At 44.1% G+C, this 13198-nt stretch overlaps 1 protein-coding gene across 1 annotated transcript; it reads right to left on the bottom strand.

Annotated features, from left to right (window-relative positions):
- KCNE4 (potassium voltage-gated channel subfamily E regulatory subunit 4) lies at positions 346-3643 on the bottom strand. The gene is given in 2 exon segments (XM_005676611.3): positions 346-2912; positions 3443-3643. Coding segments are annotated over 2 exon segments (684 nt in total). The 5' UTR covers positions 3582-3643; the 3' UTR covers positions 346-2367.

Here is a 13198-nt window from a genome sequence, read left to right on the forward strand (position 1 = left end):
AAGGTTTTCTTGCAACCAGGTTTGGAGCAACATCTTCACAACAGTCACTATGTCATTCCGTGTTCAAGTTCCAAGGCCCCATGACCACCAAATTTAGAAACTGAAGTGGATGTAAGACCCACGTGCAGCCTGCTTCTTATTCACTGCAAAGAATGGAAAAGGTTTCCTTCAAAGGGAGGAAGACCCCAGCCCTGCTCACTCTATGATTTAGGCAGAAATAAGATATGCTTTCATGTGAGTCTGGCTTGAAAGATGACCCGGATTCAGAGATGGCTTGGAAAAATGCATCTGGGATGTCTTAGAAACTAGGAGTTATATTAAAGAATCAAAGAGAGAACTCATAACTTCCATAGGGAAAATGTGTTTTTTTTTATTTAAATTAAAAAAAATATCGTGAAAATTACAAACTGTTAAATACAGAAGACAATTTTATACAACTTAATAGAATAAGAAGGAAGTATATACATCACTTTTTAATAGGCGCAGATAGACTTGCACCAAACTTCAGGATTAAGCAATGGAAAATGTGACAACGCACATGTCCGTCGCAGTAAAGTTTCAGAATTCAAGTGATTCCAGGCAAGGGGCCAAACTCAACTTGGCTTCTTTCACCTTAGACAGCCCCCTTTGGAGTCAATCCACACTCTGAATTTTAAAGTGAACGGAGGGCCCTTTTTCCTCCCTAAACATAAATTTCCTCTAGCACTATGTTAAGGCGAACTGATAAACCAGTCCCTACACTGTTAACCCTTCCATGGGAACAGTAGTTACTGCTGTCTCCAGTCCAGGGAGATTGTGTTTGTTTGAAAAAAAAGTTTTATGTTTTTACTAGAATTAAATTTGACCTTTTGGTGTGTTTCTCTTGCTCCTTGTCTTCGAGAGCTCAAAGAGTCTGCTGCAAAGTGACTAACCACAGGAATACAGGGAGACATTAGCACGCATTCCTGAGTCTTTTCTCTTAGCTGTCTCATTCCCTGAACCGGAGTGTTAACAGTCCACCACCCAGACAACTCGGCGGAGTAAAATATGGGATCTGCCTCTTGGATTCACTGCTGGGAAAGTGACAGCAGGGGATGGTGGGTGAGCCGCCCTGGATCTCCCAGTTACACGTGTTCTCTATCTCCAACTGCTCCTTTAAGTAAGCAGATCCTTTCGCAGACTACTGACCAGCGAGGAAATATTCTGTCCCAGCTTCCTCACACCAGGCCATGTAGGATTCATCACAGAGTCTTAAAATCTAAAGACATCCTCCCAGCCCCCTGGGGATCTAGATGATCAGGAGTCTCAGGAAGGCAGTAAGTCTGTGGATGACATGCGCAGGACCATACAGCATATCAGAGTCTGGGCTTGGGATTCACAAACAGAGGACCCCCAACGCTGCACAATCTCGCCAGAGTATGCCCTTCTAAGTCTCAGCTACGTGACCGAATGCCATGTCGTGGAGGCCCACAGTATATCTTTTCCCAGCTCAGAAAACTGGGCTGGGAATAAAAAGCAGCAGCAGAGCTAACAGTGGCTTGGTTCAACCCCACCATCACCCCTTCTGGAAAGATCAGGAATATTCCCTGCACAGCCATTCGGAGTGCAGGTTAGATTCTGGGGAAACCCTTCCAAAAAAAAAAAATGTCACACCAGCACATGATGCTGGATGGTCCCAAGTCAGAGTTCAAGGTCACAGGTTAGACAAAGGGTCAAGTAGCAGATTATTCTTATCATCTCAGCTCATGTTGACCGGTTTAAAAGTCGCCTGGTTTTCTCCTTACAGTAGGCAAATAGACCAGGTAGAGATCTCCAGCTTCCCCTCCAACAAATATCCCCCTGCTCTATCCAGAAAGACCCCCTAAAAGAAGCTCTGTAACCTGCGGTGAACTAATGTCACAGGTTCACATTAAAGGCTCTTACAGCGAATCAGATCTAGAAGAACAAAGCTCTGGGCAAATTAGCGAACCGAAACTAGTCCCTTGGGACGCCCTAAGCCTTCGGCAGCCCTGGGAGTAGGCAGATGCTGCAGGAGTTACCTGGGGCATCCTCTGAGAGTACAATCGCAAGGACATCCCACCTGCCGAGTTCCACCTGGAACCCCGCCCGCCAGGACCCAATGAAAGGTACACACCGCGTGTCTTCAGGGCTGTTTCAGCTGCAGGTCTACACCACAGGCGTGCGGCGGACTCCAGGCTGCAGCTGGCCCTGTCTGAGCCTTGACCCCCACCACCACCACCACCCCACCCCACCCCCCATTCAGGGGCTTGCCGCGGGTCCCTTGGAAGTGGCAGTTGCCCTGCAAAAGTGAAACCCGACACGGAAAGTGTCCTTCCTCGCTCTAAGGGTGCTGGTTCATAGGGTCACCTCCAGAGGGTCCTAGGGGTGCTAGGAATTCTGATGGATGTTCTCCGAGGACCCTTCGCTGCTTTCATTGAGGGGGGTCTCAGAAGTCTCCCCCAGCTCATCGTCTGCCCCCTCCTCCTGGATAGTGAGGTGCACATCGGGCGAGGAGGACTCAGAGCTCACGCTGTCACCCTCCATGGAGCAGAGGGTGCAGGATAGGGCAGGAGCCACGCTCTCCTGAAACACATTCAGCATCGTGGGCGCTTGCACCGACCTCAGGCCGGACAGCGTGGCCAGCGGCTTCATGGCCTCCCCCCAGAGCCGCTCCTCGTCCCTGTACAGCAGCAGGAGGCTGGCTTTCTTCTCCCGCCTCTTGGATTTCATGTAGCCCAGCGTGATCCCAATCAAGAAAATGCCGTAGAAGGACATGACCACCAGAACGTAGAAGTATTCGTTGCCGTGGCCGCTGCCAGACACGGGGGACTCGAGGGGGGCGCTGGGGGCTGCGGTGCCAGCGTCGGTGCTGTTCAGAGGCTCCATCTTCAGCATTGAAGCTCAGCTCACACCGCCAGGAGCTGGGGAGAAAGCTGCAGGTTAGGACTCTCCCACCCGACCGCAGTTACAGGAAAGAGGGCAGCACCAGGTTTGTGGAACTACAGGATCAGAAAGGTTTACAGCTGCTGCCTGGAGAAGTAACTCTAAGTCCCTCCTAGCGGTTAACAGGGGTCAGCTATGACGGGCTGGGGTGCCCGAGGAAACGGGCACCGGGAGGTGGGAGGAAATGAAAAGACTTAATTTTTTTACATGTCCATCAAATTTTCATTTCATAAAGTGAACATGTGAAAAGCTTTGCTTCAGTCATTTTAAAATCAAAAAAAAAAAAAGTCTCTTTAAGACAGGGGTGCAGAGAGAAAAGAAATAAGGTCTGAATCTTTGGGAAACTTTTTGAGCTGATGGAGCAGAAAAAAAGAAAGTTTACATTTCGCTGCCAAGCATCAACCTATTTTTAATTCAAGACAAAACTGCCTTAGAAAAAAGGAAAGGAAGAGAAAACTGCATCTATAAATTGCCGGGAGCAGCCTTTCATATGTTTCTGAAGCAAAATGGCATTGCTGACTTACCAAAAGCTGGCGAATTTGTCCCAAGTCCTGAAGTCCTAAATGGTCAAGTCCGAGAGCCTTTTTCTTCCTGCGTGTGGGGCTCCGCGCTCTGACAATTCTGCTGCTGCTCTTGGGATATATAGTCAAGAAATACATCGTCACGTGTTCTGGGAGGAAAATTTACAACAGAGGTTGGTCGTGGCAGAGTGAACAGTGAACTCACAGCACAGCAGTTCAACTCACTGAACTTTGCAGCTGTGAAGAGAAAAAGACTGGGAAGTGGGAAGAGCGTCCCACCCCCCAGCACCCAGCCAAAGTTTTCAGGTGGCCATGAAAAAGGAGGAAAGAATGTGCCCAGTTGGAACTGTTCCCCCCAGATTCACTCCCATTGAAAATTAGTTCATGCTTCATCTCCCTCTGGGGAAATAACCGTGATGTCTATACAGGTTTTCAAAGACAGAAAGTCAAATATCCTAATTTAGATAAAAGACAGTTAGAGGCAAGTGCAGGATTTACTATCAAGAAACCAGGGCTTAAGTTTCAGCTCTTCCACTGACTATGCAAATGTAATAAATCCTCCCCGAGCCTTTCCGCTCCTCAGATTCCTGAACTGTAAAATTGTTGGATGTTGGGGGCTTCAGTAGGTAAAATTATATGAACTGTGTGAGTTTTTGAGTCCCTGTCAGCTTGATCACTCTAAGACTTAAGGCTGGCGAGTGTGGGTTTGCACTTTAAAAACACTGACAGTTTCTGTCTTCTGCATCATAATCTCATAACACTCATAAATCTATTTTTTTAACAATAATGAATATATATCTTCCAGATGCTTTTCAACAGGCTATGTGAAGTGGAAACAGTTTACAAAGCAAGATACTTACTGTGGACAAATTTTTCTCCAGTTCTAGGGCACATAACTGCTCCTCCAGAGCGTCACACAGAGACCATTCACATATCACTTTGCTGTCAAGGGAGGAGCAGATCAGGGGAGGAGCAGGAATTCTTCTGATGAGCAACTGAGCACAAGTTCAAGCTTTTGAAACCTAGCAGACTCTGGGTTAAAATGGTCACAGAGATCAAAATTGCCAAAGGAATTGAAGACTTTGCTGTCTGTCCTTCCTCTCCCCAGGATGCTTACTTATTCTAAGAGGCTCTCATCCTAAACTGAAATAAACCCAAAGGGATTCTCTGCACCCTCCCCCCTCCCCCACCCCCATTGTTCTGCAGCCTGTGAATTGCAGCCAGACTATTGTGGGAAATCAACTCTAGAGAAAACATCTCTTGTGGTCTTGCTGTTGTTAAATTGAAGCTGAAGGGAAACATGGTACCTTCCCTCTGCTCCAGCGGGAAGCTGGAGATATATATATATATCCCAGGCACTGGGACTTTTACTGCTGCCACTGGTTTAATGCCTGGCTCTAATTCTATTTGGACACCTGTGGAAAGAGCAGAATGGTGAGCGTATGCTCTGTTTTCCCCACTGGTCTACTCACCCTGTGGTTTGAGCTGTGCTCACCCATAAGTCTTCAGCTGACTCTCAAGTATCAACAGGCTGACCATTCCAACTCCAAGATCTTCCATACACAGGAACTTGGCTCACATCCACAAGGACATCCTCACAGTTACATCTACTTCAGAAGCTCCACAGCTTCCTTGGCCAAGGCAGACATGGCCTCCTCAACCTGTACTTGTCATAAGTACCTGAAGGCTTTCTCCTTCAACTATGCTTACAGTGGTTTGCCAGGGACACAAGAACAAGAGAGACCCATAAGAGTGTTGCCTGTTGATTGTTGATGCCAGCAGTGATGCTCATGTACCTTGGGATGTATGAGATAAGTAATCACCCAGGGATGGCCAAGCATTGCAAACTGGAAGCTTTAAGACACAGAGAGGCGACTGGGGGGAGGGTTACCAGATTTACACAGCAAGGAAGTACGAAGTCTGGTGCTAGCAAGCCAAACAAAGACTGCAGTTTCAAACAAGACAAATCTTCAAAATCGAGCCAACAGTCCCAAAATGGTAAAACCAAGAAAAGACGTGGATGAATCTAGAATGACGTCCAAAGGATAGAGCAATCCAGAGACACAGGAAGAACAAAATCCATTGCAGGTGTCAGGAAGGAACAACCCAGATGAATTTCTCCTGGAAGCCTGCTTGGTGGCCCTGCTTCTTCTGGGACCCTAGGATGACTCCTGCATATGTTTCTCCTACAGTTAAATGATGCAAGCACAGCCCCTAGTGCCATATGCTCAGTCTATGCTTTTTGTTGTCATTGTTGAGAGGGTTACCAACAGCTTCAGCTTGCTTCCTAATGGGCACATGCTTGTCTTTGTATTTTTCATCATTGCTCTCTTCTCTCCCACCAAGAATGGAATTTATATGAAGCGCTTGCAACCTCATAACACAAGTTTCAGTCTTCTCTCCAGCCCTCACTCATAACAATATTATGAGAATTATAGCTGTGAATAATGACATAAACAGTAAAGGAAGAAGGGAAAGCATATAGAAAGTGCACTCTATCAGGGAGAAGATGGGGAGGACATGAGAATTATTGATTACATCTACTTTATACCACAGTATCAAGAAGACAGCAATATTAAATAAACAAATCCATCTTGCAAATATCTTCTCCAAGTCTGTGGCTTCCCATTTTCTTAGCAGCATTTCTCTGAATAACAAACATTTCTTAACACGAATGAGTCCAACTTATAAGATTTGTGCTTTCTGTTTTCTAAAAAAAAAATTGGTATAACCCAAGGTCACAAAAATTTTCTCCTGTTTTTCTCCTCAAAGTTTAAAGTTTTAGCTGTTACATTTAGGTTTATGATCCATTTCAAGTTATTTTGTGGACATGATGCGAGGTATGAATCAAAGTTTATTTTCTTTTTTTTTATATGGATGCCCAGTTGCTCCAGCACCACTGGTTGAAACCACCACCCTTTTCCCATTGAATTATATTAGGACTTTTGTCAAAAAGTAATTAACCATTTAGTTGGTCTACTTCTGAGTTCTTTAGTCTGTTCTTTGGACCTATCCTTGCATCCGTGCTGTACTCCTTTAATAAATCTGTTTTGAACTGGGATTTTTCATGAGTCTAAGATACGCTGCAGCCCATCCCTAGGTGAGTGTCTGTTGTGAACCAGGCATTGGGAGAGACTTTGCTTACTTCAACCCTGTGTAGTAAGTGTCAGTATAACTGTTCCATAAATAAGGAAACTGAAGGTCAGAGGCACTAAGTAAATTGCTCAAGACCACCTCATTAGTAGTAGAGTCAAGGGGCTTCCCTGGAGGCTCAGTGGTAAAGAATCTGCCTGCCAGTGTAGGAGACGAGGGTTCAACCCCTGGTCCAGGAAGATCCCACATGTTGTGGAGCAACAAGGCCCATGCACCACAACTGCTGTGCCTGGGCTCTAGAGCCCTTGAGCCACAGCTACGGAAGTCCATGCACCGTAGAGCCCACACTCTGCACCAGAAGCCACGGCAATGGGAGGGCTTCATACCATAAGTAGACAGTAGCCTCCACTTTCCACAACCAGAGAAAAGCCTGTGCAGCAATGAAGACCCATCACAGCCAAAACAAATAAATTATATATATATATATAAGCATTAGAATCAGGATTTGAACCCAGATCTCCACAATTATAGAACCTATTCTCTGTCTACTCCTCTTTGCTTCATTCAATGGGAACCAAGAGAAGAACTGAGAAAGAGTGGAAAATCAAAGAAAGATATTTTTTCAACTCCTTTTGAGTCTTCATAAAACTTTTTAAAAAGTGAATTCCTCCGACTCAGTGCAATCCCTATCAAATTACCAATGGCATTTTTCACAGAACTAGAACAAAAAATTTCACAATTCATGTGGAAATACAAAGGAGTCTGATTAGCCAAAGCAATCTTAAGAAAGAAGAATGGAGCTGGAGGAATCAATCTTCCCAACTTCAGACTATACTATAAAGCTACAGTCATAAAGACAGTATTCTACTGGCACAAAAACAGAAATATAGACCAATGGAACAAGATAGAAAGCCCAGCGATAAACCCATGCACCTATGGGCAACTTACCCTTGACAAAGAAGGCAAAATATACAGTGAGGAAAAGACAGTTTCTTCAACACGTGGCTCTGGGAGAACTGGACAGCTACATGTAAAAGAATAAAATTAGAACAGTTCCTAACACCATACACAAAGATAAACCTAAAATGGATTAAAGACCTAAATGTAAGACCAGAAACTATGAAATGCTGAGATGAAAACATGGGCAGAACACTGTATGATATAAATCACAGCAAGATCCTCTATGACCTACCTCCCAGAGTAATGGAAATAAAAACAAAAATAACCAAGTGGGACCTAATTAAACTTAAAAGCTTTTGCACAGCAAAGGAAGTTATAAACAAGGTGAAAAGACAACCCTTAGAATGAGAGAAATAACAGCAAATGAAACAACTGACAAAGGATTAATTTCCAAAATATACAAGCAGTTTATAAGCTCAATACCAGAATAACAAACAACCCAATCAAAAAGTGGGCAAAGACCTAATCAGACATTTCTCCAAAGAAGACATACAGATGGCTAATAAACATATGAAAAGATGTTTGACATCACTCGTTACTAGAGAAAAACAATTCAAAACTATAATGAAATATCACCTCACTGGTCAGAATGGCCACCATCAAAAAATCCTCAAATAGTAAATGCTGGAGAGGGTGTGGAGAAAAGGGACCTTCTTGCACTGTTGATGGGAATATAAATTGATACAACCATTATGGAATACAGTATGGAGATTACTTTAAAAACTAGGAATAAAACTATTATATGGCCCAGCAATCCTACTACTAGGCCCATACCCTGAGGAAACCATAACTGATAAAGACACATGTACCCCAACGTTCATTGCAGCACTATTTACAATAGCTAGGACATGGAAGCAACCTCAATGTCCATTGACAAATGAATGGATAAAGAAGCTGTGATACATGTATACAATGGAATATTACTCAGCCATAAAAAGGAATGTATTTGAGTCCGTTATAATGAGGTGGATGAACCTAGAGTCTGTTATACAGAATGAAGTAAGTCAGAAAGAGAAAAACAAATATCATATATTAGCACATATATATGGAATCTAGAAAGATGGTACTGATGAACTTATTTGCAGGGCAGCGATGGAGACGTAGACATAGAGAACAGACTCATGGGCACAAGTGTTGTAGGAAGGAGAGGCTGGGATGAATGAAGAGAGTAGCATGGAAACACAGACACTATCATATGTAAAGTAGATAGCCAATGGGAATTTGCCATATGACTCGGGGAACTCAAACTGGGGCTCCTGTAACAACCTAGATGGGTGGAAGTGGTGGGAGGTGGGAGGGAGGATCAAGAGGAAGGGGCCATATGTATACCTATGAATTATCCATGCTGATGTATGGCAGAAGCCAACACAATATTGTAAAGCAATTATCCTTCAATTAGAAACATTTCTTAAGTGAATTCCTAGATGGCCAGATACTCAAAATTAAACGCAAACATACAATGATAAAAAATTTCCTCCAATTCTGTGAGGCTACACTAACCTTGGCATGTTCTGGAAGTTATCATCGAGTTAAAAATACCTTTATCCTATATCCATATTTTCCATAGTGAAATGATTTCCCTTTTGTTTATATATACTGTAATTTCTAGTCTTGTTTTGATTTTTTTTTTCCCGACTCCATCCTCACACACAACCTTCTCCAGAGCTCTAAGTTTTTAAATTTCCTGGTAACGTCATTTTCACCAGATGACCCAGGGGTCCCTGACCACACATCTCTGAAATCATGTTAGCAGCTTCTGTGACTAAACAAACTCCGTGCTGGGATAATAGCCCAGCGGTGGATCTCATCAGATTAAACGTAAGTCTGGAGTCCAGAGATCTGACCCAGTTCAGCCCCACCCGTGCTACGTGACTGGCTCAGTTGCATAATTTCTCTGTGTTTCAGTTTTAGCCCCCTTAGGCATGTCAAGAGTAGGATAATTAATCGTCTTAAGATACTCAAAAATGTCCCATAATCCATGTGGCTGTCCCCATCCTGAGTAGACAGTAACGAACAGAGCAGAACAAGATGTGAGATAACAGGGCTGCTGGGCTGGTGGAGTGTTACAGAATGAAACTGTCAGAGCCCACCCTCATTTTGCTTTTCCCAGAAACCCTTTCTGAAAAACTGCCTGGGAAATCTTGCTATGGTCATTCCTTCTAATGCCCTGAGTCACCCTCCCTAGCCACATATTTTCTAGCATTTCTAGCACTTGAAGAAAAACAGGACTGGGTGTCTTCTAGTATTTGAGAAGACCTCCAGGGCTTCCTGGTGACTCGGTGGTAAAGAATTTGCCTGCTAATGCAGGAGACACAGGTTCGATTCCTGGTCTGGGAAGATCCCACATGCCATACGGAGGAACTAAGCCTGTGCACCACAACTACTGAGTCTGGGCTCTAGAGCCCCGGGGACTGCAACTACTGAGCCCATGCACCACAACTCCTGAAGCCTGAGCGCCCTAGACCCCACACTCCACAACTAGAAGTTAGCCCCCGCCCACCAAAACTAGAGAAAAGCCTGTGCAGCAACAAAGACCCAGCACAGTCATAAATAAAGAAAATGATAATACAATGCTTAAAAAAAAAAAAAAAAGACCTTCAGACTCTCCTCAAATACCAGCTATGCCTGAGGGTCTTGAGGCTGTAAGCAGTTCTGCTTGGACCTCACCCAAAAGAGACTGAGATGAAAGAACCCAAAACACCTAAAAGTCAAGAGTGTCTGGTAAATTTGCCATTAATGTGCCTTTGCTATTTAATGTTCAGACTTTTTTTCCCACCTGATATTTATTTAACACATACTTGCCTAAAATGTCTGAGAAACTGCTCTATGGACTTTACAAATTGTATCTTATTTAATCTTCCTGGAACGTTAAGGCAATGGGCTTTCTCATCATCCCTATTATACAGATCAAGAAACTGAGGTACAGAGTGAATGGAGTAGATTGCCCAGCATCACACAGCTGGCACATGGCAGAACTGACATCAGAACCCAGGGCTGAGATTTTGAACCCAGAGTCTGTGGTTCTAACCACTAGACCACGTGGTCTCTGCTACCTAATGAGTTTTTTTCACTATGCACTGGAACTGGAGTCAATGAAAGAAGAAACAGACAGAAAGTAAGTCTAAGTGTTCCCTACAGCCTTCAACGTGCTGGACACAGAGGACCTGGGTCATTTCCACACCTGGAAAAATCAGAAGGGGACTATGTTTGGCCCATGCTCTGGAGAGGGGTTCCTGAGTTAGGGAAGCCCATGCTTTTGGAGTTCATCAGGAGGAAGATTTGGGAGTGTTTCCCCCACTAGTGTGCACACAGGAGGGAACACACAGCCTGGAGATATGGCTAGTGCCCCCCCAAGATGGCGGCCCAAGGCTGAGGAAGGAGATGTGTTCCCCACATCCAAAAGAAGTGCCTGGTATAGGGTCAGAGGTCATAGCCCTGCCCACCAATGGCTCCCAGTCTAAGGAGTGAGGGGGATCGTTGAAGGGGGAGGGGATGTAGCAAAAGAAGCTTCAACTCTAAATGACCTTGAGGAATTTTGACTGTGATGTGGGAATGAACGCTTTAAATTACTGAACTGAGGCTGTTTGGGGAAACTCGAGCAGCTAGGGGATTTTTATTACCTAAGCGTGACCAGAAAAATTGTGGGATCTGGCCCCAGATTTCCATCACAGGGCAGGGGAGAAACTGGTCCTAGAGGAGGAGTTTGAAGAAGCTGTGGGACTCAACATAAAGGCTCATTTATGATGACATCCTGCAGGTCCTGCTTGTTTATCATAAGATTACATGTGCAAAACCCTTGGATCTGTGCCTGGAACTAGCATGAGTTCATTTATCATAAATATTAAACAATGTTAGAAAAATACAGACAGATCTTATTTGGGAAGCTCCCTGGCATTATCTAAAATTTCAGTTGAAGAGCCATAAGTGGCTGTTCACTGTTTTATTCCCAGCACCTAGAAGGATACTTGGCCCACAGTAGACCTTCCAGAAATATTTGCTGAGTGAATAACTGAAAGAAAGTGCTAAGTACTCTTCACAGACTTTCTTATTTAATTTGCACAAGAGCCCAATAGGGCACTATGAGCAGAATTTTATAAACGTGGAGAATGGGACCCAAAAAGGTAAGTAACTCTTCCTGCTCACACGACAGGACATAGCAGAGCAGGGAGGGACCAGCCTGCCTCCTATTGAAATCTCGCCAGGCACGTACTCCTTTCCTGGGACACACACTACTCAGTGCTTGTTGGTTCCTTCCTCTGACCCCAGCTAATAAAGAGGTCAGGACAGGCTTCAGAACATGACGGAAAAAGGGTGCTAATAAAGGGCTTTGGGGATTTCAGTTGAAGAGGGCAAAGCTGACATTCTTTAAAAGAAAGGTTTTGAAGCCCTTAAAAGATTTTGGTTTTCATTTAAAAAAAAAAGGGGGGGCGGGGTTTAGTTATATTACAAAGCCGTGTTAGTTTCTGCTGTACAATGAATTGAATGAGCTATATGTAAACATATATCCTTCCCTTCAAAGACCTCCCTCTCTGACCATCTGTTCTATTCAGATCACCACATAGCACTGAGCTGTGCTCCCTGTGCTAAACAGCAGGTTTCCACTAGCTACTGTTACACATAGTAGTATATATATGTCAATCTTAATTTCTCTATTCAGCCCACCCCACCCCTATGTCCATCCATTGTTCTCCATGTCTGCATTTCTATTCCTGCCCTGCAAATAGGTTCATCAGTACCATAGATTCCATATATATATATAGTAAATATATTTGTATTTATATTTGTATATAAATATATATGTATATACAAATACAGTAAATATATTTGTTTTTCTCTTTCTGACTTACTTCACTCTGTATCACAGACTCTAGGTCCATCCATGTCTCTGCAAATGACCCAATATCATTCCTTTGGTTGAGTAATATTCCAATGCATATTCTTATACCTTCCAAGTACCAGACTATCAGAAGATAACAAAGAACCCAATAAAAACTGAGAGGCGGACTCTAGTTAGTAAAACAGTGCTGTATACTTAAAGGTGGCTGAGCGTAGATCTTAAGCATTTTCACCACACACACACAAAGTTAACTATGTTACTTATGTGAGGTGATAAAAGTATAGAGTGAAAGTCACTCAGCTGTGTCCAACTCTTTGTGACCCCTATGGGCTATAGCCTGCCAGGCTCCTCTGTCCATGGAATTCTCCAGGCCAGAATACTGGAGTGGATAGCCGTTCTCTTCCCGGGGGATCTTCCCAATCCAGGGATCCAACCCAGGTCTCCTGCATTGCAGGCAGACTCTTTACCAGCTGAGCTACCAGATGTGTTACTTACCTTGCTCTAATATGTATATGTGTATCACATTATCAACTTGTACACTTTAAATGTATATAATCATGTGTGTGTGTGCACATATGCGCACATGCTCAAGTGTTACTTGTTGTGTCTGACTCTTTGCAATCCCATGGACTGTAGCCCACCAGGCTCCTCTGTCCGTGGAATTCTTCAGACAAGAATACTGGAGTGAGTTGCCATCCCCTCCTGCAGGGGATCTTCCTGACCCAGGTATCAAACCCGGGTCTCCCGAATTGCAAGCAGACTCCTTACCAACTGAGCCAGCAGGGAAGCCATGCTCAGTCCTGTCCAACTCTTTGCAACCCATGGTCTGTAGGCTTCCAGGCTCCTCTGTCCATGGAATTTTCCA

This window comes from Capra hircus, chromosome 2 (assembly GCF_001704415.2).
Source record: "Capra hircus breed San Clemente chromosome 2, ASM170441v1, whole genome shotgun sequence".
NCBI lineage: Eukaryota > Metazoa > Chordata > Mammalia > Artiodactyla > Bovidae > Capra > Capra hircus.